Below are 15,382 nucleotides of genomic sequence, written 5' to 3' on the forward strand. Positions count from 1 at the left end.
TTCTTATTCCATTGCGCAAGAAGTAAAATTTCTTTTTCTTCTTTATTAGCTTAAGATTAATTTGGATGCAAGATAGCCCTCTCAAATTCAGCTCATTTAAACTCATCTCCTTAATTTTGCAATCCAGTTCAGCTCCACCGAGCGGATCGATAAATCTTGTGCCCATTTTTTCTTCACTTTCATCACTGCTTACATATCAGTCAAAACTAGTTCTTATGATCAAAGACAAACTTTGCGCGTGAAATGAAAATCCAACATTTTTCTAAAGAAATTTCTATATCGTTATTTACCACAAAGTGAAATCTCATTCCAACATATAACTTTCCTTAATTGAACTTCTCTCCTGAGAAAGATGGTTATTATTTACTAAAATTTTATTTATGTCATATAAATTGGGATCAAACTTCCCTAGGGACGCTGCACACTACTCCCATTCCCTCCTAAATGAGTGCTGCTTATCTAAGAAGTTTGGAAATGGTTGTCTAAAATCATAATATCAAATACCTAATCCAATGGACTTGTCGCAGTGATTTCGTCTAGGGTGATTTAGCGTTTAAATACGTTAGTTATAAATGCATGACACTTTGAGGGATGAATCAAACCTGCAAATAAATTTAAGTCTAAAGAATGTGAAAAACTAGGTATTGTTCCTCAATCCTGGGTACGAAGCAAATCATTTGCATTTAAATCCCTTAATCTGAAAAATGTGAGGGGCTTTGAGGGATAAATCAGAGAAGCAGTTTGATTCCCAGCAATAGAAGCTTAAAGATACAGCTGCAATGCAAGTCCAAGAAGCCTGAAAATTAACTATTCCCCCAAAATTACTGGTATGAAGCAAATCATTTAAGGCGTATGGAATATGAAAGAGTATAGGTCAAAGTAGTATGAAAGACTAGGTTTTCTCCTAAACTCTATGTACGAAGTAAGTTGTTCGACGTTTAAATTCTTAATCTAGAAATGGGATGGGCTTTGAGGGATAAATCAGAGAAGCAGTTTGATACCCAGCAATATAGCCTTAAAAATACTTATGCAATACAAGTCCAGGAAGCCTGAAAATTAAGTATTCCCCAAAATTCTTCGTATGAAGCAAATCATTTAAGGCGTATGGAGTTTGAAAGAGTAAAAGTCGAAGTAGTATGAAAGACTAGGTTTTCTCCTAAATTCTATGTACGAAGTACAAATGGAAGAAAATAGATGGCACTCGAAAGACGAATCAGAGCATCATATATATCCAAGTCAAAGGAGTATGAAAAACAGTATTTTCCCCACCCGTGTCCCTAAATTGTAGGCATGAAGCAGGTGGTTAAATCCCAACGCTTAAATTCATTAGTCAACAAAATAAATGATTCTTCAAGGGACGAATCAGACCCCCCAAAAAGATCTCAATCTATCGAGAATGAGAAACAATGTTTTCTCCTAAATTTCAGGCAGGAAACAAGTCATTTAACGTTCAAATATCTTAGTCTCAGAAATCTTGAGTTGTAAATTGAGTCACTTGAATTGTAAATAAGACCAGGAGGTAAATCTTAAGTCCAAGGAGCATGAAAAACTCCTAAAATTTAGGGATGAAACAAGTTGTTTAACATTTAAATCCCCTAAATTGAGAATCCAGTGGTAGTATAACAGACAAATGAGACCAGCAGATAGATCTTTGTCTAAGGAGTGTAGAGAGCTAAGTTTCTCTCCTGAACTATAGAAATGAAGTAAATCGTTAACGTTTAAATGCCTTACTAAAAAAAATGAGCAGTATTCTAAGGAATAAATCAGACGAGCCGACCCAAAGCCAGACCCAAATACCCAAGACAAAATAGGCGGCAATATGCCATCAAGCTTAATATTAGCGTCAGAGCCACCGATGTACTGCACAGGACTTGGGCTCATAGGACTTAAGTCATAGGTTCTCAATCTGAGGAAAGTAAAATAGGATTCTGAGGAAAGTAAAAATAAAATTTTGTTGGGTTAAAATAAAATTAATAGCCCGAAAATTCTTAACGAAATTACTAAATTTATTGTGTATATGAGATAAAAATAAGTAGAACGTAGAAAAGAAAATTGGTCCTTAAGACGAAGTAGGTGGAAAAATACCATCGAACTTAACATCAACACCAGAGCCACCTATTTCATACATAAGAATTTCAGCCGTAGCATCTTCTTCCTGTTTCTCAATCCAAAGAAGTAGCATTTCATATGCCTGCTGTTCCACATCACTGTATTTTGTTTCTAAATATTCCATCTGAAAAAAAATTAATAGTTAAGTAATCAATTGAATTTACCTTTTTTTTTAAATAAGTATTTTACTTACTTAGCGCTTAAGTCTTTCCACACTGGTTGGCGCATAAGGCGACAAAAGTGTCTCTCTATGACACCCTTACCAGCGTATTTGACCAAAGACCTTCGAGAAACAACCTCGACAGCGCAGCATTCTTCTCGGGATATGACTAAAGAATTCTTACTCCCCCCTCTAGGCAACTTAGAATAGAATAGAATAGGTTTTATTTGCACAATCTTTCGTAGTCATAAAACTAAATGGCGCTTGTGCTTACAAAAAAGAAAAAAGGATTAAATCAAACGACAAAAAAAAAAAAAAAATCAGAAGACAAATAGTTTAAAATCAACATATAGATATAGTTAAATAGCGTCTCAGGATTACAGTGCTTACATTTGAAAAGGCAAGATGAAAAGATCGATTCGTTGTCAAAAATCGTATTCAAGTAATTATTTAAATGGAAATCGAATTGAGTCCAAGATTTTTGGTGTCGTATCAATGATCATTCAAGTTTTTGTGGGAATAGAACTAGCCTGTAGGGAACTAGCCTGTTATCCACCCTTCTTCATTTACAGACTTAGGAGAGGCTGATTCTTGACAGCCACTCCTCAAAAATATTTCTGGGAAGCAAAATTTGAATTTCGAATATCTTTTATTAAATTCGGCAGGGACTTTCATAATGACGCCCTTCTTACGCCTATTTTTAATATACATTCAGAATTTTTATAGTAATATTTCCTTTTGTCCACAATAGGTTTTATCATCTATAGGATTTTGGAAAACACATTCAGAAAGGGTAACAGAAAATACGATAAAAGACGAAAGATTTTGAAGTTACCACAAAAAGTAGTGACTTCATGTTATTTGCAAGGATAAATTTACTAAGTTGAAACTTTCAGCTGTGTTAAAAGCTAACAACACCTAAAAAAGTTTTAGTAAAAAACTCAGAATAATAAAAGTCTTATTATTTATTCCAAATCTAGTAAACAAGAAGGACTAAATTAAAACAAAGAATAACAAAAAGAAACAATCTTCAGATCAATGCTTGTCGGTCACCGTTTTCTTTCTTCTTTCAAAATCGACACCTTCATAAATATTTTTTATTTTACTTTTATTTGCCAAATACTTATATTATAGGTATATCGCTATAGGTATGTAGGTCCTATAATTCTGATATGGAAAAGCGAACTGATATTTTTTTTTCTTTCCAATTTTCTAACTCTCATTTTATATCTCTATTGTTAATTTCATGGTCCTGTCTTTTTGAACCATTCAAATTAAAATTGAGTCACAGGGAAAATTGAAATCTCCAATTTTACATCCTTCCTCCTTACCAAGAATGCTGCAAAATCAAATAATTATACTTATATGTGCATAATAACTGTACTTACATTTAACAAAAGTACTGTTTGAAACCCAAAAACATAAAACTTACAAAGGACTGGGAGAATTTTCGAAATTAAGTTCTAAAATTGTTCTAAAATAAAAGTTTTGTGAAAAAAAATATTAGATTTTATTAACACTACTGTATTATACTGTAGCTGATTAACAAGCAAATGGGGCTTTTTATAAGAACACCTCCGGCTTTAAAACGAAAAACATAGCGTTGTTTCATTATGCCTAACTAAATCCAATGCCTAATTTTGTTATTTAATCTAGTTTTTTATTTTATTAGTGTTTAAAAGCAGTAATTGTAACTTCTGATTTCGGATTGTTTTACTTTTGGCTTTTTTTTTACACACAGACTAGTTAACGAATACCTATTAGCGTTAGCCTTTTGATGGCAATCGAAGTAAAAAAGTTCTACTCGTAAGCCAAGTTCTAATAAAAGACAGCGTCTTTATTAGATTTTAGAAAGCGTCTTTCTTTTATTAGAAAGTTCTAATAAAAGTCAAGCTAAAACAACGGAAATTTTGCTACCTAAATTCTGCCTGGTGCATCTGACTAAAAGCGCAATTTCTTAAAAAGGAATCTCTTAAAACGAAAGTCTTAAAAACAAATCTGTTGAATAAAAAGACTAAAAACGGTGCATGCAGAAACATCACCTTTGAATTATAATCTGACACCGGTTAGATATATCTGCTAAAAGCCACCAAATATCATCGTATGAAACGCACTTAAATACAAGCTCCCTGACCGTTGTGGTAAGACCAAAATTTGAGTTAATACAATCAAAGCCACCATAGAACCAATTGATAAATTTCGTCGTCACGGCCAATGAAAGGACCGGTGGTGTCTGAAGCACCAGTTGAGAAGAGGGTGCAGATTTCAGGTTTTCTCGAACCCCTTAATAGGAAGGTATTACTCATTTTAAACAAAGTTTCGTTGGTCGACAAAACAAAATTTTTAATCCCAATTAAAAATAGAAGTGGATAGAATATTGTCTGAATAAACTTAAATTTTCTCAATTCTTTCCCGTGCCGGCTGACGCAGGGAATTCTCCCTCTTCTAATCAGATGGAACGTGTTACACGTTTAGTCTCTTTAAATAGGAAAAATAAAATCTTAAAACATTCTTGACTTATCGCTGAATTTTTTTTTTTTTTAATGAAGTTTTCCCTAGGATCGATTGAAGTCTGTTTAGCTTTTACTGAATGATCTTATAATTCTGAGTGTTTTTCTGAGTTAATGTTTAAATAAAGCATGTGCTTTCCCCTCCTTACAAACGATGAACCCTTTGCAAGGATATGGTTGCAACAGAACAACCCTATCATAGCCACAAAAAAGCACTACCAGTTTTATTTAATTCTGTCGACCATAGAGCGGTAAGATGAGAAGGACTAATTAGAATTAATTTGAAAAGTAGCTGATTAAAAATTTTTAATCAGCGTTAAGAGTTTTTTGAAGATATATAAGATATATTCTGGAAAACTTTTTTTTTAGCTGGTAAAGATAAGGTCCCAAGCGACATCTGTCTTGAAATGATTTTTAATGAATAAATGTAAAATTTTTTGGCCTGCTAAAACCTCACTTTGAGGACCATCTGAAGGACTGGTAAGTTTTTCCTTTCCATTTACTCTAGTCTAGTAGTTTTTGGAACATATGTCAAAGGATTGTCTAACTGCCCTGAAAAACATTGGTTTCCATGTACAGAAACATTAACGTTGCAAAACTACAGCAACTGTTAAAAAAACTGAAAAAAATATCCCTTAATCGAAGATCTAGCAACAGAGCTGGATCACGATGTTCTAATGACGTTGACTGCACTTTGTAACATTAGGCAATCAATCACACATGGAGACAAATTGTAGTTCGAGAATATAACCGGATTAACAAAACCATAGTCTTAAGGTAAGTAAAACTAGACTGATATAATGGAGGCATACATTACTCGGACAATATATGGGACCATCAAGAGGGAAGCAGAGGAGGGGGGGGGTGTATTTTCGAGTGAATTGACATAAAATACAATCAGCTTGTGTCCACCTTGCTCCTTTGCTCAGTTATTTATAAACTTAGTGTATTTCTAGTTCCATAATTCTTTTACCAGCAAAAGGGTCTGTCAATGAGAGCACCTTTATCAGGTTTTGCTGTTGGTTTTAGTTTTGTCCTTTTTATCATATGTCAAATTTTATTTTTACTCTACTTTTTATATTACTGAAGAATGCTATTAAATATATAGCTAAAAATATTCATAATAAAAATACACTGAATATATAAATATTCAATATGTGTGTGAATATATTTATAAATATTTATACACATAGATTTATACCTACAACTATATATATATATAATATATATATATATATATATATATATATATATATATATATATATATATATATATATATATATATATATATATATATATAGATTTACCAATTAATTGCATCTAAAAAGAAGATGCCCTAATACCTCACCACCACCCCCTCCACCCATACCCCTGAATATCTCAGAATAAACAAGTTCGAAGTCTATTTGGAAAATTAAAATCCCTCCAATTTCTTATTAGTGGTACACAATTAGCTCGCATCTGAACACAAATTCTAATATACTTAAAATAATACTTAAAATAATATTCTTCCTTACAACTCTCTTTAATATTATTCTAAGCTAAGTCTTATTATTCTAAAAAATAAGAATTCGGGGATGAAATCAGGGGGCAAAACCATGTACCGCATTAAACACAAACATCCAAACACAAACAAAATCTTGCATTTCATGACCCGAATGTGCATAACATTTGATATGTAAATAAACTAGTCGACGCACTTGCGCTTCTCAGTATATACAGATACAACAACATCCAATATTCTCCCATTGTCGGGCACTTTATCCATACTTTTAGGGTTCCTATACAAAGGTAAGATGTTAAGAGCCGAAGAAGGTGTTTGACTAAGTGGCCTTAAAAATTAAATATTGAAGTTAATCAATACGTCTTACAAATGTTCTAAATTTCATTTAAATTTACTAAAATTAATTTGAACTGAAATCGCTATCTTCCTCCTTTCAATCTAAACGTCTTTATGAAAATGTAGCAGATTTTCCTCTTTACTGAGTTTTGGCCTTTCATCTACAAGGTTAAAGAAAAAAACTTCATCTTACCTGTGAGGGCTTATTTAGAGGGGCTTCCCCGTTGGAATTTAAATTTAAGTTTCTGAAGGTCGATGTTATGATTCTGACAATTTATTCCAGAACTTATGGAGGCTGACCCCTGGCCCTCCACCACCCTCCCCCAAATAAATTATTGACAATATTTTATTCCAAAGCTTATGGGATCTGACCCCTGGCCCTCCACAGGCCCTCCAAAAAGCATTAACGATATTTTATTCCAAAACTCACTGAAGCTGACACCTGGCCCTCCATGGTCCAACCTCCCCCCTCAAAAAACATTAACCATATTTTATCCCAAAACTTGAAGTAGCTGCCGCCTGGCCCTCAATGGCCCGAGCTCTCTCCCCCCCCAAATAAAACGATATTAGGATTCTTATTTAAATTCAGAGCTAGGTTTTTTAATGTTAGCATTGAGCCGCTAATTTATTAAATAAAATCTCATTCTGTTTCAGAATTGATGGACTTTCCACGGATCAATTGTAAATTCAGTACATAGAGACAAAATTGGCAGTACCTCATCTGGTTTGAAGTTTAGCCTTGAAGCAATTTTTCTCCATTCCGTAGCAATTCTTGGCGCAAGTAACTTCATATCTTCACTAGTACACATAGTCACTGCAGCGGGGAGAGTTTCTTCCGCATTGGACCCTGAAATAGAAAATTAATTTAATTCGAGGGTATTCTTATAAAGCTCAGATGAGGAGGCATACAGAGTTTTGGGTAATAATTACCCTACCCCCATGGATGTCACATGGATGTAGCGGGAAGTAGAACAGCTTGTATTAGAGATTTAAGCAACGAGATCAAAACAAAGTACACGGGCAATTTGACTGCTTCATTTTCTTATCATATGGGGGAAATAGAGAGGTATACAGGCAAGGGTGCTTCGGGGCCGGGTTACCCCCCCCCATAAAAAAGCAAGATTTTCTTGAACTTCTGAGCACTTTTTATTTAAGTTCTCAAAGACTTTTTGAATAAGTTTTCAAGAAGTTCACTTATTATCATTCCCCCCCCCCATAAAAAAATACATACGCGCCTAACGGGGAAATTTCATTTGACTTTTTGTTTTTACGTCCATACCTTTATCCAATCAGAATAAATGCTTTGTCTTGAAAGACAAAGCACAAAAGAGTTGTTTCATAATCATTCCCTGGTTTTTTACTCGTTATCAACATAGCTAATCATATCTTTGACCTCCACGGAAATTCTAACTGTTTTTTAGCTTTTCCAGAGTGATTCTACTAGCAGGAGTCAATTATTAAAAGGTCTTTACCCAGAGCCAGTCAAGACACATACTTTTTAATGGTAAGCTCAAACGTGCTTAAAATCTGGTCTTCCAGCCACCGAAAATCATCCCATGGTCTTACTAAATTACAGTTTATTAATAGTAGAAAGATTGTGCAACACAATTTTTCAGTCCTGCTATTACATTCACGTAAACCATTTCTTTCACAAAGTAAACGGCACAAATTAGAACTAAAGACAACAAAGTGGAGGCTGCTGTAAATTATTAAAGGGTATACGAGCCCATATAATTGAAAATAAATCTACATTTTTGACGTATCACGTTCTAATTTAAAAAATTCACCCAGCACTATAACCATATCCAGGGAGAGAGGTGTATCCCATCAGACCCCATCTCCCCCATTTTCGTCCGACTCGTACAAAGGTAAAAAAAAGACACACATAAACAAATCTTTTCTTCCAGAAATCTTGATAGTCACTAATCTATTGCAGACAATATGATTTAAGTTTTGCACCCCCCCCCCCCGCAAAAATTCTAAAAATGGCTCTGACCAAGATTACCCAAATACTTTTCCATAGAGTTCAGGAGAACATTTTAACAGCATGCCTGAACTTTCCATTAAGAAAACTTAGGAGAGGTCTTTACTATAAACAACTGTGCCTCCTTCACAGGCACGTATGCTAGTTTTTATTTCAGGGAGGTACAGTACTTCGCGCGGTGCCTTGGACAAACCATAAATAGCGTGAAATTTTGGGGGAGGGAGCAGATCAGATTGTTATCCCTCCTCTGTGTAAATGGCCACTACTTAAAACGGAAAAAGAATTGCAACAAAAGGGTTGAAATCACGCTTAATTCCCCTCCTCGAATTTTAATTTAATCCCCCATTAACCCCATCTTCAGGTATCCACAACAACGTTAAACCACTAAATAAAAACTGAAATTGCAATATAGATTACAGCACCTGCAATTTTTCGGATACAAGTGCAAAATAAAAGAAACAATAAATTGAATTATAAAAACTTAAAAAGAGTAAAAAAATTAACAAATAAAAAATAAATGCTATGAACAGCAACGTTAGCAGTAATTTCTAAGTTGCTTATGAAATGTAAATTACAATAAAACAGAACAAAAAAAAAAAGAAAACAGAAAAACTATAAAAACATTAAAGAAACTTATAAAACCCTAAATGAGAATAAGGTGGAGAAAAATTGAATCAGAAATCAACAGCTGAGACATTGTATTGCTGATTGCATAAAGTTACCAAAAATAATTTGAACTACTATAAAAAAATATAAGAATGCTAAAAGTGAACAACAGATAAAAGCTTGACGCACAGATAAAATGAAAAAAACAAACTAAATTTCGAGATTAATAGAAATCGAGGAATAAGTAGTCTTTCTAAACTCTGCTCGGAATATTGTCCTGCAGCAACATAGATTTTAAATTAGATACAGATAAACAAAACATAAATGACTAACACCCAACTCATCACGAAAACTTATAAATAACGTTCTCTTTTGAAACAAATTCGGAAGGCATGGATGGGAACTTGGTCGAGATTATAGAAACTTCCAATTAATGTCTTCTTATTTATATTCAAAGATTGGAAATAATAAAAAAAAAAACAAAACAAGAAAGTAGCACCGTAAAATTTTCAATTAATTTTATTGGTTTTCAGCTAGACTTGCTTTACCCCTTTTTGATATACCATCAAATTTAAGGATAAAATGCATCAAGACCGGCTCCATGAGATGAATAGTCATTAAATCACAAACTGTCACAATTAAGCTAGGTCCTGACTTCTTTTATTCAGAATAGCAAAAAGAAGAAACAGTACCTTCATCTTTCATACCCTCTTCTTTCATCTCATCACCACCATCCTCCACTTCTTCCACATTCTCTTGTTTTATAGTTGAAGCTGCTGTCTGAATCTCCTTTTGGCCCTCTTTTGACAGTTTTTCAACAAATACTTCCATGTACTCAGGCAAGGATGTAGTAGGCTTCAAATTGCTTTGAAAGATTTGTGGACACCTCAGACGCAACAAACGGAGGCCACGCCAAATAAAGTTTTCATTGTTTATTTGCCTGACGAATGAGAAATATCCTAAGTTGACACATGATTTATAAGTGAAATAAAAAATGATTTATTAGCTTAGATTTCATTTTTTTATTAAATAAAAAAAACGAACCAACGAGGCGAAAACGAAAACGATAAAGCAAATACATTATTTTATTAAATATAATTTATTTCGGACAGAATGAAATCTACGAGAAATCTAACCGCACACAAGTTAGTCAACTAACAGTTTGACTCTTTCTCTTAACTCTATTTTTAAAACAGTAAGAAACTTTAGCGTAAAGAGCGGGGCGTTGAGGAGGAAAAGCACCTTTCATATACGGAGTAATTTCTGTTCGTTTTAAGTTTTAATGTCGCTCCTTACTTTCATTTAAAAAACTTGTTTTTTTATTTAATTTCTGAACGTTTTTGAACCAATGCATGTTTTGATTTTGGCTCTCCGCAGAGGAATAATTAAAACGAAATTTGTATATTTATTTGTTTTGGCTAAATGGCTTTCTCATAATTTTGATCTAATGATTTTGAGGAAAAAAGAGCGGGGGAGGAAGCCTAGTTGCCCTCCAATTTTCTGTTAATTAAAAAGGCAACTAGAACTTTGTCCCAGGAAGTTCCCATTTCCTTTAAATCTTTATTTATGACATCCTTCCAACCCAGACAAGGACGACCTGCTTTCCGTGTAGCCCCAGACGGTTGGCCAAAAAGGACAATCTTCGGTAATCTGTCATCCTTCATCCGTAGAACGTGGCCTAGCCATCTCAACCTTTATTTCATTATAGCCCCAGAAAGCGGGATTGAACCACACTTTTCGTACAACCTACTGTTTGAAATTCGGTCAGTCAGCCGGGTACCCAAAACAATCCGTAGGCAATTTCTCTGGAAAACATCTAGTAAATTTTCATCTACTTTTTGGAGTGCCCATGCTTCAGAGCCATATTTGACCACTGTCATCACTGTAGCTTCCAATATTCTAATCTTGGTTTGTAGACTTATCTTTCTATTCTTCCAAACTTTTTTTAACTGTGAAAAAACACCCTGAGCTTTAGCTATTCTACTTTTAACATCTTCACTGCTCCCACCATCTTTACTAATAATACTACCAAGGTAACTGAAGCTCCCAAACTGATCAATCTTTTCGTTAGCTAATGTCACCTGTTCATCTTCACTTATTCCTAGCCTTAGTGACTTAGTCTTCTTAACATTAATTTTCAAGCCTATTTTAGCACCGATAATTACGACACTCACTCTTGTCACCTTTCTTATACAGTGGTTTAATTAAGGTTTTCCTAAAATCATTGGGTACTTCCCCTTTTTCAAAAATCATGTTCATAATCTTCAGTAGCTTATTCCTAACCTCAGAGCCACCATATTCAAGAAACTCATTAATCATACTATCAGCACCTGGGGCCTTATTATTTTTTAATCCTTTTAGTACTGTCGCTAATTCTTCCTCACTAAACAAATCTTCCTTCACATCCAAGGTATCACAAACTTTTTCATTTTCATCTATATCTTTTCCTGCAACTGTATCTCGGTTTAGCACATTCTCAAAATGTTCCACCCATCTTTCTTTAACTTTTTCCTTATCACTAATTGTGGGCCCATTTCTATCTTTAACTGGGGCTAGTCCGGATTGGCTACTCCCTTTCAATTACGTAACTTATAAATTAGCTTACGTAAAGAACGTTTGTATTCTCATGTTTTTATTACATATATGAGGGGTTCGCCCCCTTGTCAGTACCTCGCTCTTTACACTAAAGCTTAAATTTTGTCCCAATTCATTAAGAATGACCCCTGAATCACAAAAGCCGCAGAATAAATAGTTGAAATTACTAAAAATACTTTAGCATAAAGAGCGAGGTATTAGGAGGAGGTGAGCCCCCCTTATGGGTAATAATTTCTGTTCGTTATAAGTTTTAATGCTGCTGCTTACTTCCAGCTGAAAAAAAACTTTTTCATATTTATTTTTTCATTGTTTTTTTTTTTTTAAGTAATGCTAGTAAATCCTGCGCTCCCTTCATGGAAATTTTCTTCCCCCATGACAAATTCCTCGATGGAACGTTCCCCCAGCATATCCCCCTTTTCTCAACCCCTGCCTCCAACCAAAAAATCCTCCTGAAAACGCCTGTACACTTCCCAATAACCATTACTATATGTAAGCACTGGTCAAAGTTTTGAACTTGTAACCCTTCCCACGGGGACTGTGGGGGAGTAAGTCGTCCCCAAAGACATAGTTATAAGGTTTTCGACTACGTTGAATAAAATGGCTATCTCAGAATTTTGATCCGTTGACTTTGGGAAAATAATTAGCGCGGGAGGGGGCCAAGGTGCCCTACAATTTTTTGGTCACTTAAAAAGGGCACTAGAACTTTTCATTTCCGTTAGAATGAGCCCTCTCGCAACATTCTAAGATAACTGGCTCGATACGATCACCCCTGGGGGAAAAAAAAAACGAAAAAAAAAAACAACAAAAAAACAAAAAATATAAAATTCCACATTTTTGTAGATAGGAGCTTGAAACTTCTACAGTAGGGTTCTCTGATACGCTGAATCTAATGGTGTGATTTTCGATAAGATTCTATGACTTTTAGGGGATGTTTCCCCCTATTTTCTCAAATAATGCAAATTTTCTCAGGCTATTAACTTTTGATGGGTAAGACTAAACCTGATGAAACTTATATATTTAAAATCAGCATTCAAATGCGATTCTTTTGATGTAGCTATTGGTACCAAAATTCCATTTTTTAGAGTTTTGGTTACTATTGAGCCGGGTCGCTCCTTACTACAGTTCGTTACCACGAACTGTTTGATTGAGCCACTACGGACAGGGCATTTGACCTAGTAGTGCCTATGTTAAGGAGTCTGTGTGCCCATCTAAATACCAATTATTTACTATTTTGCCAGTATTTGTACTTTTTTATTCACACTGGACTTGGTTTATTTCAGTCACCCAGTAATATCTTTGTAGATTTAGGTAGGATTATATAGAATTTCTTAACTCTTAAATCCTAATAAGATTCAAGTATCATATCTATTTTAAAGCTAAAACTTTTCGACAATTTCTTATTTTAATCGATGTTTTAGAGAACGATATAACGTTAAAACGTGAAATGAAACATTCCATTGATTTTTGTTTTTGTCATGATTTTTTGTAGTACCTCTGTTAATCATTATCTCAAGTCCGTTGAGAGAGTACCAAGGTGGAGAATAGAACAGGCCTTTCCTCCTAGTTATCCATTAAGGTTAGTAGCGCAGCGGACTTTGTACTTAGGAGCACAACAAACTATAGCGGACCAAAGAATTAAATGGGGAATTCAAACTCTCTTAGACTTAGGTTATGCAGATGATTTGAGCATCCTAGATAAAAATGTTAGCAAAATGAATGAAATTTTGGGGGTTTTGAGAGTTCAGGGTACAAGAACAGGTCTAAAAATTAATGTTAAGAAGACTAAGTCAATGAGACTGGGAATAAGTGAAGGTGAAGAGGTGTTTCCTCTTCAAGGCCCAGGGTGTTTTTTAAAGTTGAAAAAATTTCTAAAGAATAGGAAAACATAGCCTGCGAGCCAAAATTAGAAAATTGGAAGCTAAAGCGATGACAGTGGTATGGCAAGTATGGTTCTGAACTGTGGTTGCTCCGAAAGTCGAGAGAGTATTTGTTAGATGTTTTCCAGACTATTTTTCAAAGCATAGTTTTGGGGGTTCTAGGCGATTACCCCTCCCCAGAAAGTACCCCCCCCCCCCTATGGAAAATAACTCCCCGCAGATAATACCCTCCGCGGAAAATTAGGCTTTCGAAATTTGATAATTTTATGAGTTTCTTTTTTTAATTTCCGTAGTGGGAAAGAATTTTGGTACTTGTGTATTATGCACCACTCACTCAAGTTGACGGAGTGTAAAACTCTAGAACAAACCGATTTCTTCGTTAGTTTGTTTTTCAGCTTAGCGCGAGACAAGACAAATACAGGTGACAGAATATATGGGAACTATATAAGTTGAGCTATATCTTTGCACATATGGGGAAGGATAAAATATTTGGACAATTTGAAGCCAGAAATCAATTCTTACTTCATAATATGCAGAATTGTACCTAACGCATTTTGCATGCAGATACGCTATACTTTACCCCCCCCCCCTGATGTGCAAATCTATAGCCCAAATTTGATTCTGAAGTAACGAAGAAACTAACGAAAAAAACGGTTTGTTTTCGAGCTTAACACACACCCCGTAAACTTGAGTGAGTGGCGCATAATGCACAAGAACAAAAATTTCTTCCCCCTACGGAAATTAAAAAGACAAAACTCAAATAAAATTCCCAAATTTGGAAAGGCTTATTTTCCACGGGAGGAGGGTGTTTTCCAGGGGGATTGTTTTACGGGGGGGGGGGTATTTTCCGCGGATGGATATTTTAAGGGGGATATTTTCCGGTGGGGGTAAAAGCCGACCACCTATTTTGGGTATCCGTCTGACTGACCGTATTTCAGTCAGCAAACTGTACTAAAAATCTGGTTGAATCCCACTTTCAAGCGCTATAATGAGAGAAAGGTTGAGATGGCTAAGACACCTTCTGTGGATGAAAGACAACCCATTGCCGAATATCATCCTTGACGGCCAACCATCTAGGGCCACAAGAAAAGCAGGTCATCTCCAAAGAGGTGAGATGTCGCAAGGAAGATCTAGGGAAAATTAGAACTTCTTGGGAGGGTGTAAAGAGGGAGGCTTTGAGTTGGTTGGAATGAAAGAGTAGCGTGCGTAGCTGTGTTGGGCTCTGGCGGCTTGGTGCTGTAGTGAGTTGTTAATAGTAGTAGTAGTATCGATTGATTGTTAACATGGTAGGTTTGCTGGCTTACGGCGTAATACCAGCCTGGCGTTGATTTCATTTGCATTAATCTATACAAATAAAATGGCTTCGTTCGTTGAGAGAGGCAGTCTGCCTGTCTTTGGAGTTATTAAGTGACCATAGACAGTTCATCTATGTCAGCACATGCCACTTGATCAAACAAAATTTGAACCATTTTGGCTCTCTTCTCAGCAGGTCTGAGAGGTAAGATGATATAGAGAAAAAATATTGAAAAAGTATCAGGAGAGGATGCATATCAGCAGGCCTTCGGAAATTTTCAAAATTTCACCATTGACCCTATCAGCAGTCAGTGTTACAACCCTTTAGGCTAAATCCAAAGCGATTACTACATTTCACGTTCCTCCTGAAGGTAAGCGCTAATTTCAATAATAGAAATAATGCTCCT

The 15,382-nt window shown here is 35.1% G+C and overlaps 1 protein-coding gene across 1 annotated transcript in view; it reads right to left on the reverse strand.

Moving 5' to 3' along the window:
* Positions 1-1,985: 1,985 nt before the first annotated feature.
* Positions 1,986-15,382, reverse strand: part of LOC136034553 (THO complex subunit 1-like) — a 64,203-nt gene continuing 50,806 nt past the window's right edge. Inside the window, exons 10-12 of the mRNA XM_065715787.1 lie at positions 9,903-10,150; positions 7,337-7,467; positions 1,986-2,233 (exon numbers count right to left, since the gene is read on the reverse strand). Coding sequence (XP_065571859.1) covers positions 2,060-2,233; positions 7,337-7,467; positions 9,903-10,150 — 553 coding nt within the window. The 3' untranslated portion in view covers positions 1,986-2,059. The remainder of the gene's footprint in view (positions 2,234-7,336; positions 7,468-9,902; positions 10,151-15,382) is intronic.

The sequence above is a fragment of the Artemia franciscana genome, chromosome 13, assembly GCF_032884065.1.
Source record: "Artemia franciscana chromosome 13, ASM3288406v1, whole genome shotgun sequence".
Lineage (NCBI taxonomy): Eukaryota > Metazoa > Arthropoda > Branchiopoda > Anostraca > Artemiidae > Artemia > Artemia franciscana.